Genomic DNA, 27327 nt, shown 5'->3' on the forward strand with positions numbered 1-27327 from the left:
TTATAGCTGCTCCAAAAGAGCCACCATAGTGAGTGAATTATGCAGCCTCCAAACTGTTTTTACATGCCGCCTTTGAGCCTGAAAAGAGGGAGCATCACAGAATACAGCATCATATACACTTCAATGTTCTTGGGACAAAGTGGCAGGCAGAGCACCTGCTAAAACTCCTCTGAATCAGCAGGTTTTGTAGTCATGAAGGCAAAGCAAGACAAGGGATTTACACAGATCACAAGGCACACCATGACTCCTACTCATCGTGTAGCGTTTGGAGCGTTCTCAGGGAAGATGAGGATTAAATGGGCAAAGGCTTTTAAATATTCTCTCATGCAAAGGAATGGAATTAGGCCCACAAAAGTAATTTGCTTGGAATATTAACCTGGGAAATGGGAGATATGTTTGAACTCCCTTGTGGCAGAAAAGAAACTGAACCCGGGTCATTTACAACCTGATTACCCTAACCATGAGTAATTTTAAATAAAAAGAGCGAACTGGGATTTCTTCTCCAGCTGTGCTTGTCACAAGCCTTGATCTTATAATTGTGCTCTTAGGATATCTACGGGATGAGACAAGTAGGAATTAGACTTTGGAATGAGAAAGATGGATGAACAACTTAAATTTTAAATATCTAATATGTAGTATTTATGTTATAAATTAACATATATTTATATAAAGATAGGAACGTCTTATGTAATGTAGAAAAAATATAAAAATATATTAAAATAGCCCTACCTAAGTATTATATTATGTGGCCTAAGTGCTCAGCGCTGTTTGGTAGGTGCTGGGTGAAGTCACCCCTCTGCTGGCCCATCCTGCTGGGTCTCCATCCTTGATGGCTGCCCCAGGCATGGCAGAGTGTGGATCAGACCACCCTTCAGCCAGCCCTGTCCCTTCCCTACTGCAGTCCCTTACAATCCCTGCAATCCTAAAGACTAAGGCTGGGTTGCAAACCACAGGGATATCCTCCCCTCCCCTCAAGCCCCTCAAGAAATAGGAGCTCAAAGATACCCTGAGAATCAAGGAAATGAGCAGAAACACCCCAACATTTACAAATGCAAGCTTTTCCCTAGAGGCCATTGATTGGGGTTTCCAGAGCTGCGCAAATAACCCAAACTAGTGGAGCGCTGCAGGACGGCAGGAAAGGTCAAACATGGATCTGAGCCAGATCCCTTCTCTGTTATCAAAGCATATCTATAATAGTTTTGTATAAATAGCCTGTATGCCTGCTATAGGGGGCACATGGACTGTGTGTGTTTCACTTGTTTGTTTTTGGGGGCAAACAGACTGTGTGTTTCTATACCTGCCCCTTCTGTAGGGGGCATACAGACCATGTATTTCACTTGCTTGTCTTCAGGGGCAAACAGGCTGTGTGTTTCTACGCCTGCCCCTTCTGTAGGGTTTCTGTGTGTGTTTCTCTCGGTTTTGGGGGCATACAGACTGTGTGTGTTTCTATGCCTGCCCCTCCTATAGGGTTTCTGTGTGTGTTTCTTGTGCATTTTTGGTGGCTTGTCCCACACGAAGGCAGGCAGGGGCACTGGGGTGGGAAGGGGGCAGGGCTCCTGTGCACCCCGCAGCCCCCAGCATTGCTTCCCACTTTCGGTTGGGAAACTGGTTCACCCATTGCAAAAAAAAATAAAATTAAAATTAAAATTTTAAATTTTAAATAAAAATAAAATAAAGATTAAGATTAAAAATAAAAATAAATAAGATATAAATAAATATAACATATAAAATATAAATAGATAAAATATAAATAAATAACTAATAAAATATTAAAATGAAAAATAACAATTATAACAATTATATTAAAATAATAAAAATAGCAATTGTTTTAAAATTAAATCAAAATAAAATCAAAAAATAAAATAAAAATCAAGGTAAAAAAATAAAATCAAGATAATATCAAGAAACAAAATAGGAATTTAAAAAAATAAAAATGAAAAATAAATAAAAAATGAGAATAAAAATAAAATAAAAAATAAAAAATAAAAGAAAAAGAAAAATGAAAGAAAATGACAGAAAATTAAAGAAAATGAAAGAAAATAAAAAGAAAGAAAAAGAAAGAAAATGAAATGAAACAAAGTAAAATAAAATAAAATAAAATAAAATAAAATAAAATAAAATAAAATAAAATAAAATAAAATAAAATAAAATAAAATAAAATAAAATAAAATAAAATAAAAATAAAAATTGAGCTATGGGACACCCTGTGCCCCCCCAGTGCCCAAGGCAGGCGGAAGCACCGCCCCGGGCCTGGCGTTGCCATGGCAACGGAGGGGGGGCGGGGCCGCCTGCTACCCGGAAGCCGCGGGGCGCTGTGGGGGTGACGTGTCGCGGGCGCGAGGAAGCCGGAAGCCGGCGGCCGCGGAGGGCGGGGGGCGACGCTGGAGGAGCCGCCGCCGCCGCCCGTTGGTGCCGCGGGACCCGCCCCGCCTCGCGCCCCCCCCGGCCCCTAACGGCCCCTAACGGCCGCCTCACCCCCCCCAACCGTCCCTAACGGCCGCCCCGCCATGGCCCTGCGGCCGCTCCTCGTCGCCGTGGCGCTGTCGGCCGCCGCGCTGCCGCCGCCGCCCCTGGCCGCCGCCTTCTACCTGCCGGGCCTGGCGCCCGTCAACTTCTGCGAGGCCGACAGGGAGACGGCGGAGTGCAAGGTGAGCGGGGGGGAAAAGGGGGGGGTGTGCAAACCTGAGGCGTTTAGATGTGGAGCTTAGGGATGTGGTTCAGTGGGGACTGCTAGCGTTAGGTCAGAGGTTGGACTCGGTGATCTTGAGGTCTCTGCCAACCTAGACATTCTGTGATTTATGCGATGGTCTCTCTCAGACGTGTTTGTGTCTGGGTGTTTTAGGATAACCTCACCAGGCGTGTTATTGTGAAGGTGTTTGGGATAAGCCACCTCTTGTTATTCCTCAGCCTCGTGCCAGACAATTTATGCACTGAGCAAGGCGTAGGCATGCAGATAAGTGTAAATCGCTCCTCAGATCTAATTCTCTCCATTTAGTCCAGTGCCTGGTGAGGTTATCGATCGGGTCATTGCTATAGCATAATATTCCTATAAGCGGGTGAAATTAAGCTTCCTTGAGTGGCCTTATTTTTTTCCGTGCTTTAGCTGAGTTCTTAGGATTGTCATTTCAGTAATAATACGACATTCTCCCCTACTTGAGGATTTAGGTCCCCAGACCAGTCTTGCAAATGGTCCTTCTCCTGCGGGGGCTCTCCATGGGCCGCAGCCTCCTCCAGGCCACATCCACCTGCTCCTGGCCAGCAGTGTTTCCCTTTGGAGCCATCTGGAGCTGGCTCTGACCTGCCATGGGGCAGCTGCTGGGCTCTGCTCACAGAGGATGCAGCCTGTCTGCTATCAAAACCTTCCCATTTAAAACCAATACAACATCTTATGGAAAATTGGAGCATTCAAGTAAATATTCTCTGGCAATTTCAGGTAGACAATCTAAGGCCATGGTTCTGCGAGCAGCAGAGGCAGTCTAATTCCTTGCTGCTGGAAGTGAAATTTCATTTCTGTCTTTCTCAGTGTAATGTGGTGTTTTCCTCTGCATTGCTCTGGTTGTGTTTCTTGTTAAATCCTTGTGTGAGCTTATTAATGTGGCAGGAGGCTATCCAGCCTTTTACCAGGCTAGTTTTCTGCAGTGTTAGTGAGTTGCAGGAGCTTACAGAGGTACGGTAAGAGACTGTCAGCAGCACGTCGGCATGGCTTAGAGAAAAGAGGAGCAGTAACGTGTGTTTACTTAGTGAGTCAACGTAACAGCTCTGAGCTTCCTACCTCTCCTGGAACTGCTTCCTGATTTGCGTGTGGACAGGTGCAGTGTACCTGACTGAAGTGTCTGAGCTACAGAGACATGTGGTCAATTCCACGTTATTTCTCCAAAATTTCTTGTTTTGGCTAGATGTGGGTGACGTTTCATAAGGAGGAAAAGCTCTCCTGTTGATTTAGGTGAGGAAAGAGATGGCTCGCTGTTGGAAGAGCAGGGTCTTGCTCCCTTTCAGACTAACAAACGGTAGTCTGAAACCACAGCAGACTGAATTTCAGGTTCTTGCTCAACATTTGTTGGAGTTACTGATAATCTTTTATGAGAAGGCAAATGTGGGTATCTTTGCTTTCTCTTTGGAAAGAACTTCTTTTTAAACTTGAGAGAGTGCATCAGTTTGGATACGTTGTTTAAATCCCCCTAGTTGAGTTTTCAGTTGCTACATAAAGAAAATTGTGCACCACGCTGCATACTGGGAAGTACTGATCTCACCCGTACTTCTATCCATGTCCTTTTATTACACTAAGGTTACGATGATGGCTAATACAGCTTGAGTGTACTATGCTAAACTAAAACACTGGCACCTGTGATCAACTTTCTGTCTCGTAATTTGAATTCTTACGTTAGCCTCACAGTGTTTTTGTCATATGGTCTTTTTTTTTTTATGCTTAGATAGTTTAACTTACAGTCTCAGCAGATATTATTCGTTATACAAGATTCTGTATCTCAAGACGTACAGTTGCACAAATCTTACGTGTTCAGCTGGAGGCTTTTGTTTACCTTACTTTTACAAGTCGTGTATAAACACAGATATCTGTGTATGTATGGCAGAACTGTTGAAATGTAACCACTGGTTATCTTGGTTCTTGCAGTCTGGCATCGAGCTGTTTGTGAACAGGCTTGACTCCGTAGAGTCTGTCCTTCCCTATGAATATACTGCGTAAGTATGTTATGCTCTTTAGACCAATTTAGGTGTCAGTTCTTCCAGCAAGATAAATTTATTTCAAATTCAAGTGTTATTAATGTCTTGATATGGTAGTTTCCCAGTGAGGAATGTCCATTTTTGTTTTTCTTTTCTAGAATTTCCAACAAGGGGATAAATGTGTTTGGTTTTTTTTCTTGCTTTTACCCAGTTTTCTTTGCAGGTTCTCTAGAAGTAGTGCATGGGTTCCTAGGCCCTCATGTAGGTCGAAAATCACTGTTTAGAGTAACTTAACGTTACGTGTTTGTTTACATACTTATTTGCATCCTTACTTACTCTTCTGCGTTAGTTGTCACTTTATAGATCAAAGTATTGCTGCTGTCTGTAGTAGCCTATAGCCAAACGAATGAAGTGGTAACGAGGTGTGACCATACCATCAATTGTCTTAATGAGCTGTTAAATGCTTTCTTGTACACGGCATAGGAGGGCACAAAACATGTCAGTGCCTGGTACAACTATGTGAAGTTGTTGCTTTGGAAAATACTTTGATTGTTAGCATTGAAGAGATCAAGCACTGGTTATATCTGTGATTTAATGAACACAAACGTGGTATATTTGCAATTAGATTGGAAAAAAAGTTGGAGGATGAGCTATCAAAAGGTTTGATGAATGTAATGACCTGCTTATTTAATGGCACTTACCATAAAGCAGCTGTCTACTTCTTTTTTCTTTTTTCTTTTTTTCCCTAAGAATCTGGCTTGTGTGCTTTTCTTTCACTACTATCATGAAACTCTCTGTGAAGACTTAATTCCTGGCTAAAATTCCTGTATAGATTGGAAAATTGTAACTCAAGGAAACTTCTGTGTGTTACACTGTTTATACAGAGTTCTGAAATAGCTGATGCAGAGATGTGATTGTTTTGTTGTCCTGCCCTGTAACAATCCCCCATGCCCCAAAGGGGCCTGTGGTTTTTACACTTTGTATATTCAATTAAGAAACTGCTGTCTGGAAGGAAAACTGTATAGTTCCTTGCAACTAGTGTGTTGATTTGGGGGCACTGTATGGTCTTTAACATTTGCATCTGCAAATACTTTATTTCCTCATCTTTTTTTCTAACTCAGGTTTGATTTCTGTCAAGCAGAAGGAAAGAAGCGTCCCTCTGAAAACCTTGGTCAAGTGTTGTTTGGAGAGAGGATAGAGCCGTCTCCTTACAGGGTTTGTTCTCTGACAAGGGGGTTTAGTAATGCTGATGTTCTAATGTAACCAGGGGAGATCAGAAACTTGAAGATCCTCTTCATGAGGGCTCAAAGCTCTCAAAGAACTTCAAAATCTGAAATTCCACATAATGAAGTATGTCAGCTTAACTGAACTGTAGCTTTATGCTTCGCATCATGAAGCAAATTCATGATCAATTTGCTTTGGCCGGATGTGTTGTGGAGGTCTGCACGTTTTGCAGCTGTGTAGCAGAGGACTCAGCAGTGGCGATAGTTTGTCTGAAACTCACTTTCTTCAGCACATGTTGCAGGAGGGAAAGGTCTCCATTGAATCTGCCTGGGACAGTGTGGCTGCTGCAAGGTCAAATGATTTGGCTGCTGAACTGTTGCAGGAAAAAAAAAGATTTTATTTGATAACAAGTAACTCTTAGTGCAGGGATCTAACAGTGTACTTCTGTAAAACCCTCCTCTGATCTTGTACATGCCAATATGAAACCCTCCTCTGGAATGCTAATGTATGTTGTCTTGATAATGTGGTTTTTATTTATGTTAGTGTAGGCAATTATAAATGTATGTGGGAAAACTGGTTACATTCTGAAATTACACAACCGTTTTAATAATCCGTTTGCTGACACGTATTTAATTTTCTTAGTTCACATTCAACAAGAAGGAGACATGCAAACCTGTTTGTACAAAGACATATGATACCAGAAAGCCAGAAGATAAGCAGAAATTAGACTTTTTGAAAAAAAGTATGCTACTGAATTATCAACATCATTGGTAAGTTGATATCGATTCACAAATGGGTTAGTCTGTGTTAGGTGATAATTAATTTAGTTTATTGCTTTGTAATTGCATATTAATGCAGATTCAACAGTAGGTGTTTGCACTTAACCCGTTACCCTTCTGTTTTTGCCAAAGTTATTTTGTTTGTTTCCTTCATATCAGTTTCTTTTTTGCTTGAAGAGAGCAAGCACCAGGAAAGAGTGCTTATCTCATGGAAACAAATCTGTTCCCAAACAGACTGTGTGATTTTTGTGCTGCCTGTCTGCTTACTGTAAAATACTGCTATTTCTTTGTACCTGTAAATGCAGAAGTTAATCCTGCCTGAGTTTGAGAAAATTCTTGAGAGGCCTGCATTCTGTTGCTATGTTGCCCTTGTTCTCCTCGAGAGCTTTGCACTCTCCTTGGAGTGTTGTGTCCAGGAGATGGGATTAACAGTTCTGAGGAAGTTTTTTAGGCAAAGTGTGTCTTTCTTATAGGATATGCAAATGAATGGTGGCCAGTTAAGTTGATCTGATAAAATTGAGGAACACACAAACACTTGGTCCTTTTCTATTCCCTTAGTCCCTCTGTAACAAATGTTTTTATACGATCTGTGTTACCTTGGAACACACTGGGGCTCTGTTTCTGCTTGGATGTTGAGGTTCTTTTCTAATGGGTGTTAAGGGGTGGGGCAGCGTATTCATGGTGTATGATGAATCTGGTGCTCTTTTCCAGTTAGGATTTACCTGTGCTCTGCGCTGGTATCCAAGAGCTGGGGAACATTCATCTGCAGCTTCTGTCTTGATGTTAGGAACATCCATCCATGCTATCTGGACTTGTATAGTAGTGTTCTGTGCTAAGAGCAGCATTTGGGTACCAGCACAGAAGGAACAACTTAAGCATTAAATTGTCAGAGTTGTTACCTTTGTCATGTCTTTGGAAGTAATACATGAACGTACCTAACATTGCCCAGACGTTAGATGAAAACATTCTGGCTATATTAGTAAAAACGCAGGTGGGATGTTGAATGTTGCCTCCATCATTAAATGTTTCTCTAACTCCACAATCAGTTTCTTCATGTTTAATACAGCCCCCACACTGGCTAGGCAGTGAGTGCTTTTCGTGCTGTTATTGGAAGCTGAGGTGGGCATGTTGAGGGATAGATGATGGCTCACTGAATTAAATCTTTTTGGAAACTTGTTGAAAATTATCGAAGTTGGAAGTTTATAGATTAGGTGAGAGTGGTTTGCAGATAATACCAGTGTGTTTACGTGAGTGAACCAGGGAGTAAATAAAAGCTCTGAAAGGTGCAGCTACTTCTGCATTGATTTGGAGTGTATATGTCTAGTGCTGAAATCAGTGAAGCTTCAAAGATGTGTCATTTGGTTATATTCTTTTTAAATATTGCATGTGCTTATAATATTTGCATCACTTTGAATGTCACTGATGTATGTTGGTGTGGCCTAAGGCTTAACCTTTAAAGCTTGTGTATGTTGTAGTGTATAAATGAAAATTCATGTAAACGAAATATTTCCCAGAGCTGTGACCCTTTCACTCTTTGAAACTTTTTTTTTTTTTTTTTTTTTTTTTTTTTTTTACAAAACTGTAAAAGCTAATCACACACAAAATTATTTTAGAATGTTTTCTTCCCCCGCTGATTACATTGGTTTACAAATATACGTAGTGGTACGGGCTAAAAAGTCTATGTAAACACTCTAGCTGATTTGATTCAAACAAGATGTAGTTCCATTTTTAGTGGGAAAACTTCCCTTTAAATTTGGAGTACTCCGTGTTCTTAGATTCTTGGTTCTTTTAATTGCAAAAAATAAAAGGAAGAAGTGCTAGGTCTCTGCCCTAGAACTTCAGAACCAGTGGCATGAAGAATCCCTGTTTATGTCTGTTATGGTAATGATATTCCCCCCCCCCCCCCCAACCACAGCTCTGCAGAGTGGAAGTGGCTGGATTTTGTGATGAATGGTGGCACAGTCCAGGAGTGTGGTATAGGGTTATGATGTATGGGGATTGGCAAGGTAGCATAAGTGAGGATTTAGTAGAGGTTTTATAACTTGGCTTCTGTGTGTCATAAAATTCCTGGGAAACACAGATGGTGTAAAGTACTTCTAAGGTTTTAAAGGCCACTTAATAAGATCAGTAATTGACATGCTGAATTGGACTCAACAGCTCGAGTGATGTCTTGGCTGGCAGTGTTCATCACCAGATGTTCTTGAGAGACGTGTAAGAACTGTTGTAGAGCATATTTGCTCCTCGTGTATAATCTCTTCACGTCATTTTAAATTTGAAGATTAACTGTGAAAAATGATTTGCTTCTTAAACTATCAATTTGTTCCAGCACTGCAGCTTGAAGGCAGCTTAGTATGTCTTTGCAGAAGATGCAAGGGAAAACCTTTATCCCAACCAAAGTTGTTTGCCATAGGTTAATGCTCTACCTGGTTTTTGATTTATGAAATGAAGGTGCTAGCAAAACCAAGAACCACCTCTGGCATACACTGTGGAAGTAAGAGTCCAAATAAGAACCAAATGTAATGAATCTGCATCTGGAATAGCTCCTCATCAGCATCTTTATTGTGCCCTGTAGTAGTATGGTGAAGTCAGATTTGGTTGTCGCTGCTGCTGTTTATAGCTCTGTGAGAGACTGGAGTCTGAGAACCTTCAAATCGTGTTTTTGGAAGGGCTTATCTTAACTTCCATTGGGTCAATATGAGTCAGTATTGCTACTTATTTCTGTATGTTGGCTAACGGTAGAGATGAGACTTCTTTGTGTTAAGTAGTTCCTTAAGTAGGTCTTTGTTGTTGCCTGAAGTAATAATTCTGTGGTTTATTAGGTATTAAGAAGTACCTATGAGGCTTTCTCAGGTATTTGTTAACATGGATAGCCTAGTGGTTGTAATGGTGAGATATTTAATTGTAAAGAATAGCAGCTTGATAGAGTTCACAAAAACTTGTAGTGTTAAGTTTCAGTGGGATGTCGTTTTTTGGTTTAGCAATGCACAAAAAGCTGTTGTCCCATGCCTTCATGTGCATCATTTGCTCATAGGCCTGTAAAAACATATCTTGGAGGAATTAATGATGCTCTAAGCGCAGCTGTTGAATTTTAAATCTTTTTTAATTTTATTTTTGGGTTTATCTTTCAGCTAGTTAAAACACTTCATAACAAACACATTTTTACTATTTTATTTTCTACAAAGGGAGATGTAAGCATGATGAGTGTCTTTCTCTGTTTAGAAGAATTCTTTGCTTTTATATATTTGTACTATTCGTAGCATGTTGGATTCTATTTGTATCTTACTGTCTCACAATTTATTGTGTAACGGTCCCATGCAACATCCTTGTCTCTAAATTGGAGAAACGTGGATTTGATGGATGGACTGTTCAGTGGATAAGGAGCACTGCATTCAGCTCTGGGGCCACCAGCATAAGAAGGGCATGGACCTATTAGAACCAGCCCAGAGAAGGGACACAAGGACAATCAGAGGGCTGGAGCACATCTCCTACGAAGGTGTCCCTGCCCATGGCATGGGGGTTGGAACTAGGAGATCTTTAAGGCTTCTTTCAACCCAAACTATTCCATGAATTTGTGGAAGTCCTCATGGAGGTTTGGAGTTCTACAAGCTTTCCATTAAAACTGCACTGTAAACCTACTGGGCTCAGGACTTACAGATAATGTGAATGTAAATCTTAGGAGATGATGATAAATGCAGCAGATAAACAGTGCACCACACAGTGGTGTGGTGGCTTACAGTTCTTTGCTTCTGTAAACCATCTAGTTTAAATATTACGTGCTCTCGGGGAACAGCAATTGAGGTCAGTGGTCAGAAATTCATGTGTAACAGAACCCCAGAACTTATACTTTAATGCAAAATAAAACTTTAAACAGTCTAAATAAAAATGTGTTTTGTAATTGAAGAGTAATGATAAAGATAGAGAATTAATAGTGCATGAGCACATTTTGTGTGTGTGTTCTGTCTTGAAGAAACCTGATGATTCCAGATTCTGTGGCTTAAAATCTGGAAGAAATGTTATTCTTATCATTAGTCTTCCAATAATGAATATTGCAAAGTTAGATGAATCTGGTTTTATTTGCATTACGCTGTGCACGTTAAAATATTGTGAAATGTCACTGTATAATTTCCAGGATTGTGGACAACATGCCTGTGACCTGGTGCTATGATGTTGAAGATGGCCAGCGGTTCTGCAATCCTGGTTTTCCCATTGGCTGTTACATTACAGAGGATGGCCGTCCAAAAGATGCCTGTGTTATTAACGTATGTTCATCAGTTTGTTTTTTCAGTATCCTCTCTTTGCTAATTTAAAAACTGGCATTTCTTCTGTGTCCTATTTCTATGGTGAGTGGAAATTAATACTTCTTGAAGGAGCATTTTCGCCAAAACCACGTGGGCTAATAAAAGAAGGCAGAATGCAAGAATCGTGAGTGAATTAAGCCTCTCTTGGGAGGGACAGATCTTTTGGATTAGTGGTAGAGGTTCAGCTAAATGCTGAATGTAAGCATTATGGAAATAAGAATGCTTTAGGAAATCTAGGCTGTCTTCAGATTACCCCAGACCTCTTCCATGGAGAGGTAACTGAAAACCTGAAACAGGTTTTTGGTTTTATCTGCCACTTCATGGAACTTACCAAAGATGAGAGTTCCTGGCAGTTTCTGTTTTTGTTTCCTTTCCTGCTTAATGAATTGTTTTCAAATACTTTCTATAAATATATTTCTCGAAACACAATTATGATCTAAAAAGTAATCTGGCAATATTTTTTCACCTTGTTTAAACATTTGTTTTTAGTAAAAAGGAAAATAGTCTCTGAAGGAGGGAGTAATGGAAGGACTGTAGAAGAACGCTACCTGTAAAACCAGCCTTATAGTTAGGGCCTTTTGTGGAAAGGGGTGGGGACAGAACCTTGGAGAAGTGCTAGCTGAGCTTCAGTAGATGTAAGGCTTTTGATTTAACAGCTTGTTTAACGGGCTAGTTTTCAAACTGGTATGTCCCATCACCTGAAATGTCTGTTCAGAGCTTTCTGGCTGCAGCTTGCAGTGCATCTTTGCACATTTTTCAAACATGGAAACGGTTCTGTCACAGACAGCAATTATTTGCATTGTTTGTCTTAGAAGGTTTGGGTTAATCTATGGAAAATGCACGCTGTTTTAAAATAGCTGTTTGTTTATGAAACACTTCTGGTTATGAAAGTTGTTGCACAGCTCTCTATTCAGTTTGCTACTTCAGTTGAATAAAATGTAACATCCTCTGTTCCTCAGTCATCCAAAGTGAAGTTCTATTCTTAAAATGCAGTTCTTAGCATTAATTTTTCTGTCTGTTTTCCCAGAATTGTGTAGTCATCTTGTAAAAGAATTTCATAACAAGAAATCTGAATGCAATCTAAAATTTCTTTTTGGAAGTTTCTGCATAAAGCTTTCATATTTCTTATTGATGTTTTTAATCATTCCAGTCAGAATTTCGTGGAAAAGATACTTTTTATATCTTCAATCATGTTGACATAAAAATATATTACCACGTTGTGGAAAATGAAGCTCTGGGAGCAAGACTTGTTGCTGCTAAACTTGAACCAAAAAGGTTAGTATTCAGAACTAAGCTGTCCTCAAACAGTGGTCCGTCCCAAGATACTTGCTTTGTTTTGGAGTTGTGTTGCTAGTCAGAAATGCTTTCAGGTATGTGATGTGTGGGTTAGCTTTCCTGTTGATAGATGAAGTCTAATGTCATCTCGTTCTGAGTTCCATAGGTCTTTGTGCACAATTTCCTATTTGGATGGAAAAACATAAAACGAAAGCTGGAAATAGTGTGCGTTAAGTAAAGCAGCCTTCCCTTCCCTACTGGAGAGTGTTCTGTCTTGTGAAAGAATAAGCCTTCAGTGCCTGAGGCAGGAGTAATTAGAGTGCAACATTTGATGTCCTCAGCAGTTGGGATTTGAATGCGATGTTTTCTCAAGTATACTAGTCAGTTGTTCTCTGGCCTTTCCACAACTGATGCCTGTTTTTATTATTATTTCTTACCATCTTGTCATCTTGATATAACCGAGCTTGTTGCATTGTTGGTCCAGCTTCATGACGAAAGCACTTTTTCCTGATACCTAACTATTTGGCAGAAGTCAGCAATTCTGTTGTAACTTCTTGTGTTTTGGAGGTTCTTGGCAGTATTCACACTTCCTTAACTGATGGTATTCTGTTTTAGAGAGTGTATTATTCTGTAGTTACCTTTTCAGAAGAGGCAATGTTTGTTTTAAAAAGTTCAGATGTCAGAACGTTCTCTGCTTGTGACACATTCCTTATGAACTGACAGTTATGAGGCATTAATATACAATATAAATAATTGTTCTTATGCTAAGTAAGAGAAAAGTTGTGTATGAAACCGATACTTGTGTAAGATGAATGAATGCTGTCTTTAACAGTGTTGTTAGTGAAGCAGCGCTCTTCCTGTGTTTTTTCTTCGCACAGTTACAGGCATACTCATCCAGATAACCCTGACTGTTCAGGACTTCCTATGGATATAAGTAATAAGGCACATGGAGAAGTCCAAATTGTTTACACGTACTCAGTGTCTTTTCAAGTGAGTGGTAAATTTTTTTTGTGGTAGTTACCTATTAAGATAAACTTGCATTAATAATAAGAGTTTTAAAGCCGGACAGCTAAAATTATTTCAGAATAGTAAACTTGTATTTTAGAATCTATTTGAACTAGAATATTGGTAATGTCTTGGCACCTAAGCATATGTCTTGCAATTTTCAATACTTCCTCACAAACCCCATAAAAGATACATGTGGTTTTGAAAAGAATCACTATTTCCATGTCTGTCTATGTTGTCTGGAAAAAAAATGTACTGGAAAGTGCTTTTGCTCTTGTATGTTATAAAATATTGAAATAACATCCTGTCAGAAAAACAGCCGGCCATCTTTATTCGTTGACACTGCTGTTTATGGTTTATTTAATAGTAATTTTCAGGTTGATTGGCACTATTTTTTTCATCTTTACTCTGGGAAAAAAATGAAATAAAGAATACTTTGAAGTATTCTGATCTATGCAACATTATTTTTTTAATTGATCACGATATTTAAGATTGCTTTGTATGATAATCAACTTTAAATTTTAGTTGGGTGCTGGTTGGGTCTAAAACTGATGTGCTTTTTCTTTAAGGAAGAAAAAAATATAAGGTGGGCATCAAGATGGGATTATATTTTGGAATCCATGCCTCACACTCACATTCAATGGTTTAGGTGAGAAATCTGTCTTCAGTTGTACTCTAATGAACTGTTTTTATGTTGCAATTTAAATAACGACTTACTGTTATTTTTCAACCAATGCAGCATTATGAATTCCTTGGTGATTGTCCTTTTTCTGTCTGGAATGGTAGCTATGATTATGCTGAGGACACTGCATAAAGACATTGCAAGATACAATCAGATGGATTCCACCGTAAGTCTGAAATGTGCATCCTAAAATGCATTTGGAATATGTGTTGTTTTCAGCTAAAAGTATTTTTGTAACTATATTTTGTACTATTTTGTAGCAATCCAGCATCTTAAAATAGGCGTGTTTCCTTAACAGGAGGATGCTCAGGAAGAATTTGGCTGGAAGCTGGTTCATGGTGATATTTTCAGGCCCCCGAGAAAAGGAATGCTGTTATCTGTTTTTCTTGGCTCTGGCACACAGATCTTAATAATGACTTTTGTTACCCTGTGTAAGTAATAAAGTTGGGGGGAATTAGCTTAGTAGAGAGCTTTTCACTGCTGGTTACATGCTACTATTAAAATAACAGTATGGTTTTGTCTAGAAATCTTAAAAGTCAAAGATTAAAAATTGCTGAGCTGATAGTGGTTATACAACTTTTTATCTTAAAGTCCGTGTACACTGAGTGTTATACTGGCTTTAAGTCAAATGTGTAATTAATTTCTGAAATTGTGCATCTCTGCTTTGTAGTTTTTGCTTGCCTGGGATTTTTGTCACCTGCTAACCGGGGAGCTCTTATGACCTGTGCTGTAGTTTTGTGGGTGCTGCTTGGAACTCCAGCAGGTTATGTTGCTGCCAGATTCTACAAATGTAAGTAAAAGTTATTTAAAATGACAGGGCTGAAGTTCATTAAAGTAAATTATCATCACAGAACTGATTTTTTTGCTTGTTTTATGCTATGGTTTGTAATTTCCTTCAGGGAAGATGGAGAAATGTACTTTTAACAGGAAATGCATACAGAATGTTGTAACACTTGTTTTTTCCAAATGGTGAACCTCTGTTCTTGCATGCCTTAGATTTTGTGCCACCTCTGTTTAGTTAGTGCCATTTCTGGGAGAAGGGTGTTTATCAGTCTGGAGGTGGGGATGAATTATTAGGGATTCTGTAGCTGTGGCAACCCAGTGGTGTAGGGCACCTGACAGTAGGTGGTTGATACTGTTTTCCTCAATTCATTTCAGCTAGCTATCATTTCAAGGCCTGCCCACTAACCTTAAATAGATTGTTCCTGTACCCTCTGGTTTATTTTAGGCTTTACATGCCATTCTGTATCTTCTCTTAATTACCTTACTCAAAGTACAAGACTGTTCATGACTGAGCAAGCTGGAACTTCTGGACTATTTTAGTACTGAACATATAGTGCTAGAGAGAATTTATATCTGAATTTGAATCTGGCAGCAGGCATTGGAGCTTTTTACTTTCTTCTGGTGCTTTTACAATTCTCATGCGTGAACAACCACTGAGGAAAGGGTTTTTGTTTTTGTAGGGAACTTGTTCAACAATGGTAGGGATGTAGTAGTGAACTTCTCTTCAAGCCAATTAGACTTAACTGGGAGGAGACTTTAAGACCAAAAACATTGTTGAAAGTAGTGGTATTCTTTATATCGTGCTGGGTATTTTGTATTTTGAAGGATATTTTGAAGTCTGTTAATGGTGAACTGAGTCCTGTTTCTTTTTGAGGATGTTGTCAACAATTGCTCTATCTCCTATTATATTTAGTGTGAGGTTAGGTGAAGCTTGACTATTTAGTTTAACTAGTAAGACATTAAGTGACTACTCCAGACATGCTCTTGTTGCAACAAATGGTGGCCTGTATAGAGGGCCATGCTCTATGGCCCTGTATAGAGCATGTCAACACAAATGTTTTTCCTTCCAGAATGCAAATAAAGTGCTGAAAGACATGTAAAGCAAAAATGCAGCTGAAATAGATGGTTTTAAACTTTTTTCAACGTTGCATTTAAAAAGTGGAGCCTGAGCTGAAAATAACTGGTTAATATTAATTACCAGTGCCGTGTTCTACCAAGATTTTAGGAAGAAATAGAAACTTAATTAAAATCATTCTAGCTATAATCATTTCTGATTCCTGAAATAAAAAAGCGTGTCATTGTGGCACTGCTCAGATGAAATTGTCAGCTTCACTGAATTCCAGTGGGATGCTTTCATTTTAAAGTACTCTGACTAGAATTTTTATCAGTGTACTACAAGCTCACAAGGATTTTTAATAAAGCTGTCCTTGGTCTTCTGGTATCACCAGTGCTTAATGCTGTTAAGACTTAAGAGAACATCACTGCTTCCTGTAAGCATTAGTCCTAACTTTCTTTTAAGATTCTTAGATGAGAATTATTTGAAGAAAAAAAAAAAGCTTGCTTTTCACTTTTTTTCTAATAAAACCTGCAGTCAAAAGCTAGAAAACTTAAGCCTGAAATGATTAAGAACATTTTTTTTAAAGACTTAAACATACTGCAAATCTGTTTCTTCCTTTTATGATAAAGTGCTCAGAGGCCCAGTTTATTTACTTGGATACTTCTCCTGTCATTGGTCTAAGTGTTTTCTTTGCTTTGAAGCTCTGCGATTAAGAAGTAAGATGAGGGAATTTAGTTTTATTATTAGTAAAGATTTAGTTTAGTATTTGAAATTTGAGCATGATAGCACATTATTTGAGTACTTGTAAGTTAAATAACATCTAAATGGACTGGAAAATTAATAGTTGTGAGCTTAATGCATGTTTTGATGACTGTCAAATGTTTTAATACAGCATTTGGAGGTGAGAAGTGGAAAACAAATGTCCTGCTGACATCATTCCTTTGTCCTGGGTAAGTTGAGAATATAACCACGATTAAAAGAATTAAATTGCTTCTGTGACATGCATAACTAATTTTCAAGCTTCAGCTGTAGAAGCAAATCTTATTATGTTGTCCCTTTGTTCCAGAAGGTTTTAACAATATCAAGGCACATTTGACAAAGATGACTGTATTAATGGCATATCATACTTAATTTTTTTTAATGTCAGCTTTTTATTTACTCTCACCATGTGAAAAGGTTGATTTTAAAAAAGAGCAATGTAATACTACTAAGTTTTAGACAGGCATTGTTATCTTTTACTCTGTAGGCTATCTTCCTGACCACACTGTAGTTGGTCTTATACGGTGTCATATACTGTATAACCACTGTGTTAAATTTTTCTACTTAAGCACAGCAAGCAGTCTTACCCTGAAGTGTAGTTAAGACAAGCATGTATTTGAAACTGCTTAGTTGGAACGTCAGCTCCTGCTGGAGTTCAGTCCCTCTAGATCATGAAAGAATTGCTAGCTTGACCTCTGCATTTTGTTTCTTTTTGTCTCCTAGTTTTAAGAGATTTACACTAAAATCGTAATACGGTGCTATTGTTTTGTTAATGTCTGCAAATATTAAGGAGTATTTCTGTGCCTTAAGTGTGTTATGTATTTTTCAGAATTGTATTTGCAGATTTCTTTATCATGAACCTCATTCTCTGGGGAGAAGGCTCTTCAGCAGCTATTCCGTTTGGTACTCTGGTTGCTATTCTGGCGCTCTGGTTTTGCATATCTGTACCACTGACATTTATTGGTGCCTATTTTGGCTTTAAGAAAAATGTAAGTGTTTTTCTTGATATACATATAGCCTATACAGTGATTTATTTTTTTTTAATATAACTAAGGTAGAACCTAAGCTAGTTGGTATTATTAGCTCCAGTTCTGGTCCGTTGCTTTAGAACTGTGTTATGTACTTAATCTGATTCCAAGACTTTGATATTCAGCTGGTGAGTGTTTCTCTGCAGTGATTAGAGTGATCATTGTAACTGATCGTGAACAACTGCTCCAGATAAAACAATCTGTGCATTCTGGATTTTAATTAGTATTTCTTTCATTACCAGAAAATTTTGTTGACCCAGCCAAGCATAAAGAAAAGCAACTTGTGTGGGTTTCGTTTTTTCCCCTGTGTTTTTTTTGTTCCTGTCCCCAGTCAACGCTGAGACTTCAGAAGGATATTTTCTGATCAAGTTGCTAGACTTGTGAAATTCTGTTCATCTAAGTGTTCTGTAAATGATTATCACTTCTTGGCAGACACTAACTGAATTAATTTGGATTTCCTCCTCAACTGAATAATTCTCTTACTTAGATGAGGGTACTTTAAACGTTGAAATGGGTGGTTCCCTTTTTGCTTAAAAAGTGGCTTGCTGTGCCACACAAACATACAGATCTTAAAGTTCAGCCATGTCTGTGGGGTTTTTTCCTATGCAGGAAGCCAGAATTCCATCTCTCTGTAGTTCTCAGAGAACTACAGTCGTTCTTCAGAGAATATTTAAGTATGCTAGGAGGCTTTTTAAGTCAGTTATAGTTAGCCCGTTTTTCTTAACCACAATCAGTGTTGTTTTTCCCCTGATAACCAGGTTAAAATTCCAGAGAAAAACAAACTGCACTGTACAGCGACAGTTCCTTGAACAAAGGAGGATTTGATGAGCTGTAAGGCAATGTGAAATGGGTCACAAGTCTGTTAAAATAAAAACAAGAAAGCAAGTACTGAGCTAAAATTGTTGATGCTTTTGATGGTACTCTTTAAGAAAAGGGAAAGATGGCAAAGTGTGCATCTGTCTGCCTTCAGGTTTTTTTTCCTTCCTGCCCTGTTGACTTATGCAAGTAGCTTAAATTAAGACTTAATTGCCAGATTGAATTCTCTCACCTTGTAAGTTTACCCTAATGTGATTCTTGGAGCAAATCCTGAATAGCATCATACAGAGATTTTCAGGAGGAGAAACCAGGAGTCGGCACTGCCACCGCTCCCAAGTTGAAAAGTGAGAAATGATCTCCAGCTATGTCACAGGTCACAGAAAATCATAAAAAGGGAAGTCCAAAACATCTGTTGCAGTGTTCTCTGTAAGAAGCCTTTTAGCTGTTTTGCCTTGCAAATGTTGTTTGCTAGACTGGTAGAAAATGCAAACGTAGTGGTAGATGGGGCTGTGCATACTGAAAATAAAAAAAACTTCCGCCAGCAGTCATTTCAGAAGCAAGCAAAAAGGTGGTGCTGTGGTTTGACTTGTTACTTATTCAGCAATCTCGTATTTTCATTTGAAGGCTATTGAACACCCCGTTCGCACGAATCAAATTCCTCGTCAGATTCCTGAGCAGTCATTCTATACAAAACCATTACCTGGAATTATCATGGGAGGGATTCTGCCTTTTGGGTGTATCTTTATACAGCTGTTCTTCATTCTGAACAGTATTTGGTAAGTTAACTACAACCTACGCGAACCTTCTCAGTCACCAAAGGTTGTAATTTCTCTGTGAAAGCTTCTTTTCTTCAAGAGGTGTTGACTGATTTTGAGGCATACAGACTTACCAGAATACTGTTTCAATAAAAATTAAATGTTAACTTATTTTTAGCACTTTGTGGTTTAGAAGATGTTCAGTGCCTATGTTTTTTGACGGACATAGAGAAGGTGCTGTGATATGCTTAGCAGATTACAGCTGACCTGCAGTATTCAGACAGCTAGGTTTCTCATGCTTTTCCCCTGGCTTGATGTGAAAGTGGCTTGAAGCTGATGTATGGTGTATAACTCGAGAGGAGTAAGCATATTAAAATTGACTTGAGGGTGTGGGGTGCTTTTTTTATTTTTCTTGTGTAGAAAGCATTATTACTCCTGGGAGAAAAGATGTCACAAAATTCGAAAGGCATCAGTGAGTAAATCTATTAAATGTTAAAAATAAAGCACCAAGAACTAGTCCAGGGTAAGTGAATTTTGCAGTGAGCTTATAGCTGTGAGGAGTTAGTCTTCCTTCTGGCACAATTTAGTTATTGGCTGTCTTTAAACTGCTTCTGAACCTTGCACAGGTGCCTATACCCAGCACGCACAGCTAAAGCATTTGACATTTCTAGTTATTTTGCAGCTCTGCCCCTTTGATTGAGATGTGAGGTGAAATCCAAGTTCCGCTGAAGTCAGCGGAAGAGGTCAAGTTGACTTCACTGGAATTGTAATTTCACTCATTACGCCCAGTGAGTTCTTTCCCTAAAATGCCAAACACCAGGAGGATGCTTTGGGCTTGCTTTCTCACTGTTTTCAGGCTGAGCTGATGGCTCTTGTTCTTCAGCTAGAAAGCAAATTAGCCAGTTGTGTAGGGCCACGCAACTAAGTACCTTGATAAGAAAGGGAAAACGTAAGATGAAGGTGGTATTACTGCATAGGAAGAAATAATATTAGCACGGAGTAGATTACAAATTTTTTATTGTTTTTTGAAAACTCTTTTATAGGTCTCACCAGATGTATTACATGTTTGGCTTCCTGTTTCTGGTATTCATTATTTTGGTTATTACATGTTCTGAGGCCACAATATTGCTCTGTTACTTCCATCTATGTGCAGAGGTAAGAAGTATTTGTCAGTATTCATACTTAAAACTGCCTTAAGGATGCTACAAAAAATTGAAGGTTTTTGTAATCTGGAAATAAGTATTACAGAATTCAGCATAAATACAGTTACTAAATGTCCTTAAACCACAACTTCAGAAAGTGAAGCAAGCTACTTTGGGGAAAGCTTGAAAATAAATAAATAGAACCCTGCACTGAGTACCATTAAGTCAGATATATCATCAGAGTCTAACTTCCTGTACTCTGAAGATCCATCCATCCATTAACTTTCCTCAATCAAAGTGTTTTTGCATGTGCCCAACCAGAATGTAGTAAAAGCAGTGTTGATTTTAAATGTAGTATTTTCTGTAGATTAAAAACTGCTCACTTTTGGTTAAAGTGATAATGGAATCAAGTTCACTTGTAGCTTTGCATTCAGTAACAGGGTCAGTGTACTAGAGGCATGTGAAATATTACTCACTTTTTTCTTCTCCCCACCACTTCTAGGACTATCACTGGCAGTGGCGTTCATTTCTCACGAGTGGTTTCACTGCAGTTTACTTCCTAATATATGCAATACATTATTTTTTCTCAAAACTGCAAATCACAGGAACAGCAAGCACCATTTTGTATTTTGGTTATACCATGATTATGGTTTTGATCTTCTTCCTCTTCACAGGTAAGTATATTGAACCTTGCCTTTAAATGTTGAGTCTGCCTTTAGCATTGTGTAGGAGAAGCCTTAGCAAAACTTATCTTGATACAGAATCAAATTTATATATAGTCTTTGATTTTTACTGAGCTAGTTTTGTTTCATTCTCCAACTCTGTCATCACAAATTCTAATGAAAGATGAAATAAGATTGAGGCAAAACTGGACTGCTAAGTTGAGGTGTGGCCTACATTTACATTTTGAACTATGAAAGCTTTAAAGTTGATAGATACTTCTCCAGTTTTCATTTCTATGTTAGTTATGTGATTAAACTTCGACTTTTTAAGGTCTTTGGAGAAGCACTTCAAACACATCAAGTTTGAAGTTGCAGTGGCACTTAAGTGAGAAATGCAGCTTTTGTGGAGTAGGAGGAAGGAAGAAAGAGGAATAAAGATTGACCATACATTTTTTTTTTTTCTATTTGCTCTCTTCTGCAACTTTTTACCTTTTCTCCCCTGTTGCATTTAAGAAATGGCAGTGGAAGGAGATCTCAACCATTTTTTTGATACAGTTTTATTAGAACCCTGTCTTTACTGTGAGTTTCCAGAAAAGCACCTTTCTGAAGTGTTGTGCTTCAATTTCCTCTTCAGTATGTCAGCTGAGGTGACAAAATCTTCCCTTTGTCATCTTCAGTCCTAAAAGGGAATCTTCAGTCAGGTAGGCTTATCCCTTGTTTGGGGTTGGAGGATGCAAGAAGTCTCCTTCCAAGGTCATCCAAAAAGGTGGCACCTGCCAATTCCTGAAAGTACTTTAAAATACTGAATGCTGTTCCAGCATACCCTACAGAACAATATTTTTGAGATTTTTGAACTGAGCTATGCTTGAAATGATTTCAAGCTCCACATTTATGAACTCTAATGATTCCAAAGGCTTTGATATGGGTTTATATATATAGCTATAAAGGCTGTGTTTTGAGGCCTCTCGGAACACAATTGGCTTGCCTTCAGAGCTTTTAATACAGATCTCACTCTAATTGTAAGTAGACTGTTCAGTTCCACATAGCACAGAGGAGAAGGAAAAAGAAGTCCAGTAGGAAAAGAGAACTGGCACTTGTGAATAATGCTAATTTTATGAGTAACCAAATAGGAATCTCAGAGACCTTGCTACTTCAACTTAGGAAATACTGAAGCAGTTTCTAGTCAACTGAACGTAGATAATGAAAAGGGAACAAATTACGTGTTTTTTGGGTAATTGCTTGTTAAAAAGTAGGGAATGCAACATTATAAAACCCAGAACCCTTTTGAACAGCTGTGTTCCAAATGTGGTTTTACATCCATGCATCTCTTTTAAAAAGCTAGACTAACGTATTTTGGCCTTGCTTGCGTAAGTTTTGCAAATTGCACATCATCTCTAGTTTTATTTGTTTTGTGTGTTGATCAGCAAGCTATTTTGATCACATAGGTCAGAGATTCTGCCTTCCTTTCTCACTCTGATTTCTTGCTCTGACTTTCTCTTAACCTTTATTTCTGACCTGGGTTTTCTAAAAGTCTTACTGGTGTTTAAAATTTAAGACTAAGGTTGTTCAATTAGGAACAAATATGTACTGCTGTATGCTGATGCTCCTGGCCTGCATCAGAAATGGAGTGGCCAGCAGGACTAGAGAAATGATTGCCCCTTGTATGCAGTACTGGTGAGGCTGCACCTCAACTATTGTGGAAGTGGCAGCCCAGGGATTTGGTAGAGTCCCCATCCCTGGACGTATTTCAGAGACGTGTGGATGTGACACCAAGGGATGTGGCTTGGCGCTGGGACTCAGCAGCTCAGGTTGATGGTTGAACCTGACGATCTGGAAGGTTTTTTCTGACCTAAATGATTTTATTCTATGTAGATGATTTTAAATGTGATGCAAACACAAAGCAGCATGAAAAAATAAGCAGGCTTTATGTAAGGGTAAGACCAGTTATTCCTTTTCACTAGCTTTTCTAGCAGATACTCAGTATGTCTGCCATAATAGTGAGCAGCTCGGGCTGAAACGAGAATTGCATTTACCCTGAGTGCTTTGTTCAGTCTGCTCTACTTTGGATGCATGCAGTAATTGTGGAGTGTGTGCATACAAAATAGGGGAATTTCCTGTGCTGAGGCTTGGTTTAGGTTTAGCTGCTTTCCTGCACCTGTAATTTTTTCTACATGTGTAATTTCCATGTTTCACTGCACTTGTTCTGTCAAGCCGGTCATGTCGCATGACATCTTCTAGAGGCTTTAAGATGTGTCCAGTGTGCTCCCTTTTCCTTTGCTCACACGTTCACTTTCAATTGACTCTCAACAATGGGCTGCGCAGTGCCTGCCGGTCAATTTGGGGAATCCTTTTCAGGCTAGGCTCACAAGGATGCAAAGAAGAGGCGGTTTGCTCTCCGACCTCTTCAGATGATTCCTGTAGTAGCAATATGTATGTAATTGGGACAGTGGAGATGCAGGTCACGATTTCTAACTCAAGCTAAACTTCTATATTGTGTATGTTTAAGCTCTTAGAAATCTTCAATTTTTGTATTGAAGTTGGGGGAGAGTATGTGAAGTTAACCATAGGGTTAGAACTCTGAAGCGTTGTATGCTTAATGATTTTTTTTATCGACCTCCCATGAGATTAAGAGCAGATTACCCCATAATTTGAAGGAACAGCCCTATTTCTTAACATATAAAATATTTTTGTCCATTTAGCATGGCGTGTTAATTGCGTTTAAAGGTGGATATTTTCAGTTCTCTGAGATTCATTGATATGCCTTGAGATAAGGTTTTATAGCAAGCGTTAGAGGCAGGTTAAAGGGGTAGGCAGTTCTTCTCCAGGTTCTTAAACGAAAGACCATACTAGCAATTTAGCAAAAACTGCTCCTAAAGGCAACTGACTTCCTGTGTCAGGATGATAAAGAAGCTAAAAAGAGAAAATCATAATTGTTGTATCAAATCTATTCTGCTGCTGCTTACTCATCTGTTAAAAATCGTCAGTATCAGGAAGGGTTTTGATGGTGCCCTGCTGCTATGTCAGTGTAACACATGCTTCAGGCACTTGCTTCCATCCTGCATTCCAGGTCATTGATCAGACTCAGCAGGCAAAATACCGGGAGCTACATGACAAATCTTTGATTCACAGCTGGGACCACAACTACGTATCATAGTAAATGAGTCAGTTAAACATCAGTAGTTTAGCGAGCGTGAAAGGGAAAAAAAAATCACTGTGATATCATTCGTGGTTCCTTACAAGCCGGTTTGCTGAATAAGTTAGTACACAACTTGGGTTGTGCCTCTTAGCAAATCTTAAATAGAGGTGATTTTTTGGAAGATGGCTTTATCTGATTTTTGCCTGACTACCTCTTGTAATCTCCAACGCTTTTTTCCTGCCCTAGTTTTTGTGGGAAGTGAAGGTTCCTGTAACAGCTGTTCAGAGCTGCTTTTAAGTCCAGTATCATTCTGACTGAGGCTACATTTTGAAGCAATACAGTTAGATGAATGAAGCCCAACCGCATTACTTATTTTGCATTCAGAAAAGTATTTTTGTTAAAAGCTTCTGGCGGTTGGAGCTTCAAAGGGAGTTTTCCTTCAGCTAAAATTATCAGGGAAATTCGTCAGTAAATTTCAGTTCAAGTTCGCTTATACATTAGGCAGTGAAAATGTATTTCACAAAGTTTTTAAGGTATGTAACGTGTTTCCAATAGAAAGTACAACTTGCCTAGGAACTGCTCCATGTTCTGAATTTTTATTAACTTAATTTATGCAGAAATAAATGTAGCGCTCTAATTCTCCAAGACCTTAAAATGCACCTAAGATACGTGAACTTCTTTTGATGCTGTCAATCTAGATGGTTTATTAAATATAACAACAATATTCCAACCAGCTAAGTAGATCAGGTGAAGTGTTTGATTAGTCCCTGAAGAAGGGTGAAATGGAGCAATATGCAGAGGTTGGACTGGGGAGTAACGAGAGCAACAAAGAACAAATAGGTAGGAAGAGAAATGACACAACCTAAAATGAGTCTTTTAGATTATACATTTCTGATCGTGAAAATTAAATATTTTATTATAGTAGTCGATGCCTATGAAGACCAGGTTCTGTCGATCAAGTCCTGATTCATAAACTGTAGATAAAAAAAATCATCTGTTGTGTAAGGTTTCCTAAAATGTATCCTTGTTTTTTGTTTTTGTTTTCTAGGGACAATTGGATTCTTTGCCTGCTTTTGGTTTGTAACCAAAATCTACAGTGTGGTGAAAGTTGACTGAAGAAACCAATGTAAAGAATTAACACAGAAGAGGTTTAATCTTCATTAACGTAACTTAAAGACCTGGTCTAGTCGATGAACTTGAGCTTTATCAGAAGTATTGGCTTCCTATTCTTTTGAGAATGATACTGAATATGCAGCTACCCCAAACACTTTTTTCCACTAACACGTTTGTATTGTGACTTAACAACCTGTTTTCATTCAGATCTTAACGAAGATCAGAGTTACAATATTTATGCATTTGTAAATACAACTATACTTCAAAAGAAATGTTAAATTCTAATGGCAGAATAGAAGTGGCTGTATTACACAACTTAATGATACTTCTGATCAAAGTACAACTGTAAATAGGATTTTCTAGCTTGGTAGGTGGGATGAATTATTTTTCTTTGAGGGAAATGAGAACTTTTTATTATGCTAACTTTGAAGGATGACTCTTAAGAAGTGTTGCTTTTAGTTTGGATGTGATTTTTATTTTTTACTGGTATTATGTCCATAAATATTCTGATTTCTGTGACTTCATTAGTTTCAGTGTTCTTGGCCTTTTAAACTATGTGCCTCTGAGTCCTTGAATTTATAAATTCATAATCTAATAAATATTGTAAAAATGTCTTCAGTGGGTCATTACCTATTATAAATTCATAAAAAAAAAAAAATCTGTAAATACAATTATATTGAAGAGGGATGCTTAAAGATTGCATAGAGTATTTTATGGCATTTTCTGCAGTTTTATGTATATTGACACACCTTTAGGTCTGCAAGACATGTTATTTGTGTTACGTGGCTAGAACGCTACAATGTGATTGTGGCACGTGAGAACGAAACCATACACACGCATTGCCAAAAACCTCTGCAGCATTAATTCGGTCCTTAACCCAGGTACTTCACCCAGTCCAGAGACTGCTGTGGAATTGTCAATATGTTGAGAAGATCTTAATGCACGAATCAGCATCCTCTGCTGGTCGTGCTTTCAAGGGGTCTTGATGATGCATATTCTATATGGCAACTATTGCCGATTGTACTTGATGTAGGTTAAAAAAATAAAAGCAAATTACTATTTTTGCCTTATATTAAGAGACTAATGTCAATTTCAGGTGACTATCATTAAACCTATATTTGCATTTTTTTGAAAATGGAGTATTTTATTCGTACTTCGTTCAGTAATTTAGATTCAAAACACAATTTGGCTTTTGGCGTTTTTTCACAAGCCTCATACAATTTCATTTAAAATTAATCATCGTGTATCACTTGTCATTCATAAGGTTGCTTTCTTCATCCTTACCGGTTTGCTTTTCTAAAAGACCTTAACCTAATGATGATTGGATACTGAACCCAATAAAAATATCTTTGGTTAAGGTAACTTGTCATTATTAACCTCCTGGAAGTTGGCATGTAAGTACTTCAGGTAATGTTTCCTCAATTATTATGCTCCACAACCCCTCCTGGATGAACCACGCTTCTCTCATGTTCTGCCCATCCCCAGCTGTGGACAGAATTCAGAATTGTTTTCATGCCCCTCCCTCCCTACACACACTCATTGCTCAAGAGTTTCAGTGTGGTTGTAAGAAAACAGGTTTTTGAGACTTCCAACTGCTGTTTAAGAGTCAGATCGCTAGAAGTAAGATGTAGCTGTTATGATACATAAAATGTAGGGTTTGAAACTGGTTGGTATATTTCCCTTTGTTTCCCCCAAAACTAGTTGACAAATCATGGCAGATTCTAAAGTATCTAATTTTTACCTTTAAATGGACTGTAATGTTTCATTATCTTCTGGAATGTAGACTGACTGCAAGCAGGTTTTTCCAAGCAGCCTTGCCTTTTCATCATTGTAGCTGGTGTGGGATCTGGAATGGTTGGGTTTCAGTGTGCAGTAGTTGAGAAGGTCCAGGAAGATTTAACAGAAGGGGCTTCTTTAAAGTTGTCACCTCCCTTGGAATCGATCTGTGCCTCAGATTGTTACAAGTTCTTGTAGTGTTCAGGCTTCTGCTGCATGTTAGGGCACCAATATATTCTGCTGGGTACTGTATCTGTACCTTACACCTCTTGGGAGGCTTGGGCTTTGTCTAAACACTGAAAAATGCTAGCCTCTTCCAAAACACTTCTCTATTATCCAACACTTTCTGAAAGTGCA

General features: G+C 38.5%; 1 protein-coding gene across 1 annotated transcript; it reads left to right on the plus strand.

Moving 5' to 3' along the window:
* Positions 1 to 2400: 2400 nt before the first annotated feature.
* TM9SF2 (transmembrane 9 superfamily member 2) lies at positions 2401 to 25807 on the plus strand. Its single transcript, XM_082768774.1, has 17 exons — positions 2401 to 2648; positions 4631 to 4698; positions 5802 to 5895; positions 6547 to 6674; positions 10813 to 10942; positions 12132 to 12256; positions 13135 to 13246; positions 13831 to 13910; positions 14001 to 14109; positions 14242 to 14374; positions 14614 to 14733; positions 16676 to 16733; positions 17372 to 17531; positions 19011 to 19162; positions 20185 to 20296; positions 20786 to 20957; positions 25130 to 25807. Exons 1-17 carry the CDS (start codon positions 2508 to 2510, stop codon positions 25195 to 25197), a joined length of 1962 nt encoding a protein of 653 aa, XP_082624900.1. The 5' UTR covers positions 2401 to 2507; the 3' UTR covers positions 25198 to 25807.
* The last annotated feature ends 1520 nt before the right edge of the window (positions 25808 to 27327 follow it).

This window comes from Aythya marila (assembly GCF_965140915.1).
Source record: "Aythya marila genome assembly, chromosome: 1".
Lineage (NCBI taxonomy): Eukaryota > Metazoa > Chordata > Aves > Anseriformes > Anatidae > Aythya > Aythya marila.

Bases quoted from the DNA above. Each gene is read 5' to 3' on its own strand.
- TM9SF2 (XM_082768774.1), top strand. From the start codon at position 2,508: ATGGCCCTGCGGCCGCTCCTCGTCGCCGTGGCGCTGTCGGCCGCCGCG. The intron at 17,532-19,010 runs GTAAGTGTTTTT...TTTCATTTGAAG, and splicing joins ATTTTGGCTTTAAGAAAAAT to GCTATTGAACACCCCGTTCG. The intron at 20,297-20,785 runs GTAAGAAGTATT...CACCACTTCTAG, and splicing joins ACTTCCATCTATGTGCAGAG to GACTATCACTGGCAGTGGCG.